The sequence below is a fragment of the Parasteatoda tepidariorum genome, chromosome 10 (assembly GCF_043381705.1).
Source record: "Parasteatoda tepidariorum isolate YZ-2023 chromosome 10, CAS_Ptep_4.0, whole genome shotgun sequence".
Lineage (NCBI taxonomy): Eukaryota > Metazoa > Arthropoda > Arachnida > Araneae > Theridiidae > Parasteatoda > Parasteatoda tepidariorum.
In genome coordinates this window covers 42,768,470-42,776,314 of record NC_092213.1, presented here as the reverse complement: position 1 = coordinate 42,776,314, position 7,845 = coordinate 42,768,470, and the positions used below count along the sequence as shown (strand labels likewise).

At 27.0% G+C, this 7,845-nt stretch overlaps 1 protein-coding gene across 3 annotated transcripts in view; it reads left to right on the top strand.

Moving 5' to 3' along the window:
- LOC107437697 (sentrin-specific protease 1) overlaps positions 1 to 7,845 on the top strand; it is a 35,058-nt gene that overhangs the window by 12,342 nt on the left and 14,871 nt on the right. For all 3 annotated transcript variants that reach the window (XM_016049774.3, XM_043045865.2, XM_071186789.1), the window contains 2 exons: positions 2,671 to 3,089; positions 5,532 to 5,662. In XM_016049774.3, the coding sequence (XP_015905260.1) occupies positions 2,671 to 3,089; positions 5,532 to 5,662 (550 nt within the window). The remainder of the gene's footprint in view (positions 1 to 2,670; positions 3,090 to 5,531; positions 5,663 to 7,845) is intronic.

Below are 7,845 nucleotides of genomic sequence, written 5' to 3'. Positions count from 1 at the left end.
TCTGTTAAAATGCTGGGTTATAATAAAAACAGCGAAATATGGAAAAAAATCCTTCTCAATTCTCAAAGTATCGAAAAAAGGACAAAATTGACTTGTCTGATTATAAATTTAAAAAAAAGTAATATCTATAAAAATTCAAAAATGAAAAAAAACTTGGAAAAATACATTTTTAAAAAATATTAAGAAGGGCCAAATACTCGTTACATCCCTCCCTAATTTAAATGCAATGTTATTGCAACTTGAGAAATTCATAAAATGACGGAAAACGTGAATTTTTAAACTACTCACTGTTTGTAGTTTAGATTTCAATTTTTTGTTGCTTAAGTGATGTTTTTCGATAAAAAAAAAGGAAAATGATTACGATTTAAGAAAATCTAATAATTAATAATATAATAAAGTACATTGCAAAATAAGCATTGAATTTTATTTTGAACTATCAAAGTTTTGTTTTTATTTTAGGCTTTTGTTTAAAACCCATAAATTTTCTTCAATTAAAATATTTAATTTGAATTTATATTACTTAATTAGGACTAAACTTTTTCCTACTTTCATTCTGTGTCATTGCAGTTTTTTTTATTTATTCGAATTTAATTCTAAAATGAATTTTCGTATTGCATGATATGATAGAAAAAACATTTCTTTTCTTCAATGTTTATTTATTTTGATAAATATATTGTTCATATGATAAAAATAGGAAGTTGTTTTTTTTAAAAAAAAAAGTATAAGTTTTTTTATTTTTGAATGAATTCTAATAATGGAACACTACTAATTTATTGATATTACTAAGTTTATTAATAAAAAAAATGGAACGATAATGTTTAAATAAACATTATTACATTTGTCATTAACATGTCTAAATACATGTGCGGCCCTTCGTTAGCCAACCTGCTGTGCAAGTGGCCCTTTACTCAAAAAGGTTGTGCACCCCTAGTTTACAAGTTTAAAAATCACACTTTTTTTGTCAAATGTTTGTTTATTTATGTATATATATATTCTTGGATTTCCTCTTTTTTACTTTCTGACTACTCTCATCCCTGCTTATACTATTTTATGTGTGTTTTTCAAAAAGTATGAATAACTGTTTAAACTTTTAGAAGTTATAAAAATAGCATATTATCTAGAAAAAAATCTTTATTTCATGCCTTGACATATCTTCAAAAAACAGCCTTAAACTTAATACTATGATCCATGACTGTTTCAACTTAATGAAAGAAGTATCTTAGGTGGCAAAAAAATATTGTGGCAATTATTAGTTATCAAAAATAAAAAGAAAACGTAGAAAATGCAGAAATATTTAAAATATTTTTAAAAAATATACTTTGCAACATTTCTAATGAGTTTTCTTTAAACTTTTAACAAAATAATGTAATAAAATTCAAAATTATTATAAAACAAATGGACAAAATTTCCGCATTTAAAATATTACATGCAATTTAATGTAACAAATTTAAATTTAGATTATAAAATAAAAAAAAGAAGTATTTTCTCACGCTCTCCACCATCCTGAGCCTGTCATTATCATCCACATGTTCATAAGTTTTAAGATCGATCATAACGACATTTTACATTATTTCACCTTGTCAGTTACAGAATATTGTAACTTTTGTAAAAGTTTTACACATTTTGAACAAAGACTTATGTAATAAATACATTATTAAAAAACAAAAATAAACTATAATATTAAAATCAAGTCACTATGAGTAAGGATGGTAATGACAGGAATAATTTTTTTTTATCTTGCCTTATTATTTAATGCATTTACATATTTAGGTCTATTATTAACAATTCAATATATTATAAAAATTTAATATGGGCAAATTAAAGGATTTATGTAATTTTACGTATTAATGTTATTAAAAATTTTTCAACACTTTTTCTTTTTAATTAACAGACATTAAACAGAAAAAGAAGAAAAGAAATATTATACTTTTTGTTTTCAGTACTCAAAACCTAAAGTTTAACAAATTATCTTAATCATAGAGTTTAATGTTTCCGTATTTCATTAAATTATTATCATTGTAGTACTTAATTAAATCATTGGCATTGTGGTGCTTGTTAATTTTAAATTTTATTTATTTTTATAATCTTTGAAAGCTATCTGATTTATGTTATGTACATTTTTATTTTCTTGTATTAAATATAATTAAAATTTTTATCCTTGGAGTGATTTTCTTAATGAGACGCTGTATCCTACTAAGCTGGCTTAGCATTTTGACTTTACTATTGTCAGTCTCATAACTTATCAAAATTTGGATTAATATTTTGTAAAATTGCATGTAATACAGTAGGGAACCGATTATCTAAAACGATTGTGACCATCGCTATTCCGGATAACTGATTTTTCCGGTTTTCTGAATCGCTAAAAAAAGCCGTTTTTTTATTGTTAAACCCAACAACAACAACAAAAAAAAAATATTTGGAAATAATCTTAAAAAGAAGAAGAAACGATGAAGGAATACACTAATGATTATTTCCAAAATGATGGTAAGGTAAACATCTTTCAAAAAAGAAAGAAAAATCCTAAAATCTTACGAGGAAAAAAAAAATTTTTTTTTGAAAAGGGCGGGAAAATTTATTGAATTTCTTTCCGGTTTTTTGGTTTTCTGGGTTTTTGGTTTTCGGGTTCTGTACTGTATTATTTATTAATGACACTGCATATTTTATTTTTAGGTTCTAGATCAAGCAGCTCTTCCATCTGCCCACTTGCATATACACAAGACACCTTTTCTCTTTCTTCTGATAATTGCTATAGTAATAGAATATCAAGGACTATGGAACGTAGAAAAATGAATGGCTTTCCTTCAAGGAGAGAGGATAAAAATATGCCCAGACAAAGTGAAAAATGTGTTGCTCCTATAACTAACCCACGCAGTGAAATTGACATTTTATTAGGCGATGACATTAAAAAAGATGAAGTAGAAATTATAAGTGAAGTTTATCCTACAGTGCATTCATTTCATCCTACTAGAAAGATTAGGCTATTAAGCGACTCTAATGTCTCTGAAAATGGCAGAACTAGGTATAGAGATGATAGTTTTAGTAATAGGCCATGTTCCCCGTATCTTTGGAAGTCTTATACTGCTAATGAGGTAAGATGCCCTGAAATTATTTGAATAATCTTGTTGTTATCAGGGATGAGATTTTTCCTCTTAGCTGATTTCAGCTTTTTTCGCTCTTGTCTCACGAATTTCAACCTTTTTATCGAAAACTCTGATTCTCTAAAAGTTTCGGGTTTCTTTTATAAATATTCCGCTTTTTCTGCAAATTCCGTCATTAAAATAAAATGGCATTTATTTCCGATTTTAAAGATAAACAGAAAATTCAAATTATGTAGCTGCCAACCCTTCTGCATTTTTACTTATTTTAGCTATTTTCTCCACTTTTACATGCAAAAAATAAAATTTTACGTATTTAGCCCGTATTTTGTAATTCAGACGTCGCTGCTTCCTGTTTGCTGGCATGAAAGCAAACGAAATAATAAACAAGAAATAGTGCTGAAAATATTTATATGCCCATTAAATTAATCTTGTAAATTTTTATTTATTATGACTAAACAAAAACAATAGAAAAAAGCCTTTAAGAAATTTCAATTCCAGAATCTACGAATATCTTGATTCTTATTTGCATGATTTTAATATCTTACATTGCTGTTCTTATTTACGAGATTTAAAAATCCGATATCGCGGTTTGTATTTATGTGTTTTTAAAATCGTGATTTTATTATCAAACATCGATTTTCATATTTACCTGAATTAAAAGTTACGCATTGCGATTCTTATTCACATGATTCAAATATTGTGCATTACAATTCTTATTTATGAGATTTACAAATTCAATATTGTGATTTGTATTTACACATTTTCAAAACCTTATGTAATGATTTGTATATGCACGATTTTAAAATCCACTGTTTTGATTTGTTTATGCCGTTGTAATATCAAACATAGATTTTCGTATTTATGCGTGAATTAAAAATTAGACATGGGATTCGTTTTCTCGCTATCTAACAATTACACTTCATGATTTGTATTCGCATTTTTGAAATCCAATTTATGTCAGTTTCATGTTCACATGATTTTAAAGCCACATATCAGGATTCATATTTCTCTAAATTTAAAATCAAATATTGCAATACTTATTCACACAATTTTAAAACCGTGCATGTGATTCATAAGTGCATATTCATGAAAAAATTTAAATTAATAATCAGGATTTATTATCACATGGTTTAAAAATTACACTTTTGTGTCAAATTTTTGGATACATATTTTTTATATATATTTATTCATTCTTGGATTTCCTCTTTTTTACTTTCTGACTACTCTCATCCCTGTGTTATAATAATTTGTGTGTTAATACGGTAGACCTTGATCTTTCATTTCTCTTCAAACTCTTCCTTGAATTCTTTAGATACCAGAAGACAACTAGTACATGCCTTTGCCAGATATGAAGAAAATTTGTCCTCATCTCAGAAAATTTTTTAATAATCATTAAATTTTTAATTTATCATTTTCATTAAATAAAACAAGTAGTTTTTCTTATGAGAATAGCAACCCTGTTAATGAAAACGAAACTTTTTGGGAGCAAGTGATCTTTTAATTTAAAAAATTGGTGGTTGAGGGTACGTGGTCATTTTTTGAATTTTCAACATTTGCCAAAAACAATTAATCAAAAAATATGTACAAATGAGTATTCATTTTTTTTTTTTAATCTTCTACTTGTTTTTGTTAAATTTCGTGGAACTAAAAAAAAAAAATTCTCAGGACTTCGGCCGTCATGGAGAAACCTGAAATTGTCAAGGAATTTTATTTTGACTCTAAAGAACAGGAATTGTTGCATTTTTTTTTTCTTTTACAAAAATTATAAATTTCTCGTGTCATACCTGGAAATAACAGTCTCAGGTTATTGTGATTCAATTTAAATAATTCTAACATCTGTAGTAATTGTTTGTTGTGAAAATTACACATTTTTGTGAAACTTTTCCTTGCTTCCATCCTCATTCAATGATTTTTTTTTTGCTTACAAAATGTAAGATTTGTCTCTAGAAGTAAAAAAAATCTAAATTTCCCAATGAAAGAATGCTTAGTATTGATAAAATATCGTCTTAATTCATATAGAAATTTTCTTTAAATATCTAATCCTGGATTCGCCCTACTAATTTTGAATGTCTTTTTGTTTACTAAAAAAAAAAAAAAAATAAATCGGTTGGTCGTATAGCCTGGTCTCTTCTAAAATGCTTTTTAATTTAGAATTGATTTGCTGATAAATCTGTGCCTTAAAATTGTCTCACAGAATTTCCACTGTACTATTGGTATTATTATTTATTGGTTATTGTTGTCGATTGTCAGATTGGATATTTATTCCCAAAAGGAAACTGAAAAAATTTGAGTTTATTTGTTAAACAACAGTGTTTTGAAATGTCAGCAGAAGCACTGCAAGTGTTTAGATATAAGAACAGGGCACACATTGCTGTACTTTTCTCTTTACATTTTTTAGATAACATTTATATAACTGATTTTATGTAATTTTAGGTATTTAGATTGCAAGAAAAAGCTCAATACAAACTTTTGCTCGAGAAAGTTGTAAAGCGACCCCCTCTTTATCAACCAGCTTTTCATAAAGAGAATTCTCAGACATCAACTATCCAAGTAGACTTGACTGAGTATGTATTCTTTTTTATATATATATATTTTTTTTATAAAAAGATGGGGAGGTAGCATGCACATTCCTAGAGTTTTTCTTTTGTATATCCATAGCTGCCAAGTGTACAGATTTTATCGGAACGGTTCCGATTTTTTTGCCTTGTTCCGATAATACGATTTTGGGTCAAAATGTTCCGATTTTTCATCATAGCGTAATTTTTTCTTTTACTCTATAAAGCAATCCATGTTTGATTGGCGAAATCCAATCAAGTCACGTTATCACTTAGCTCCGCCTCTAGCTCCATTCTTATATTTGATGACGTATGTACGGGTCGCTTCACAGACACCAAGAGGAAATTTTAGCTTCCTGACTCCTTGTCTTTTACTTGCAACCGTACCGGTGTTGAATGTTTACTCGGAACGCATCTCTTCAATTTGAGTTTAGCTTTGAATGTTTTTCCACACGGTAATCTGAAAAAATGTCAAAAATTCGGCAAATTCAGTGTTTTTGCGACAAATGATTCAGCCTTGTTATTGACAAGTGTTTGATGAAAAGTTTTTAAAATCAGCCAAATCTACTACAACTGTAGCACTTAACGAGAATAATTGATTATTTTTTTTATATGTGTTTATTGTCACATATGTTTGAGTAATAATAAAATATTTTGTTTTTGAATATGTTTTAAATTGTTAAAATCAGCTATCATTTCTGTTTAATTAGTTTGTTGAATAAGAATAATAATCAGGTTGATATGTATTATAATCAATAATGATTGTTACATTAAGTCTTATACAGTTACAATTATACAAACATTTAGTGTAAAGAAGTAAACTTTAATGTCGCGACTGCGTGACATGTTCCTATTTTTTTCCCTGGCAGGTTGGCAGGTATGATATCTAATGTAATGAAAGGAACACTAAAAGCGTGATCTTATTTTTTAAGAATTAGTATAGAAAATTAACACCAGAATTCTTAAACCTTTATAAAAGTTAAAATGAGCTTTAAAATATCTGAGAAAATGTAAAAAATTTTCTTCTCATTTTAAGATTGATCTGAATTTTTTAATTTTCTGTAATTATTCTTGTATGTACATGGAATAAAAGTTATGAAATCTTAACTATTGATATTTTTATGAGCCAGTGAAGAATATGTTATATAGCTTTTTTTAAAAAACTACTTTTAAAGTGTCAAAGCAAATGCTTAACTTTTTATTTAATTAAAATAATTTAATAGTTTATCTAAGTCCGGAATGTTTTTGAAAAAGTAAATGATGCAAACTTTGTTTTAATTTTCTCGGAGATAAAAACAACAAAAGATTTTTAAAATTTAAAATAATGATTAAAATAACAAATAGCTAAAAATTATGAGAAAATGGTGAGGAAAACACTAGCAAAATGCAATGCTTTGTTTTAATTTTTATTATTACAGGGATGGGATTTTTCCGTTTTTTAGCGGATTTCAGCCTTTTTTGCTTTTGTTGTTGAAATTAAATAATTATATTTCCGATTTGATATATAGATATAATATGTAAAAAAATTCAAACTACGTACCTGCCACCCCTTCGTCATATCTACTTATTTTAGCTTTTACGGGCAGAAATTTCTTAATTTTTACCCGTCCGCTAGAGAGCTCGTATTTTCGTAATCCGGAAGTTGCTGCATTTTAATATCGAACGTCAATTTTTGTATTTACCTGATTTAAAAGTTGCTCATTTTGATTCTTATTCACACAATTTAAATATTGTTCATTGCAATTCTTATTTACGAGATTTAAGAATCCAATATCACGATTTGTATTGAGGCGTTTTTAAAATTCTATGTAATGATTCGCATTCACACTAATTTGTCCTATGTCATGATTCGTTTTTGTGTTTGTAATATCCAACATCTATTTTTGTATTTACACATGATTTAAAAAACACATTGTAATTCGTATTTATGCGATTTGAAAATTACGCATCATGATTTGTATTTTTACATTTTTGAAATCCAATATCGAGTTTCATTTACCTGATTTCAATACTGTGATTTATATTCACACGATTCTAAAATCAAAGATCGCTATTTGTATTTGCGCGATTTTAAAATCCATTATTGCAATTCTTGTAAAATGTAAGTTTTTTTCTTGAATTAGTTACTATAAATGTGAAAGTTTTTCTATCGATGATTATTGCTATATGCAGGCATTACAACATCAGCAAAA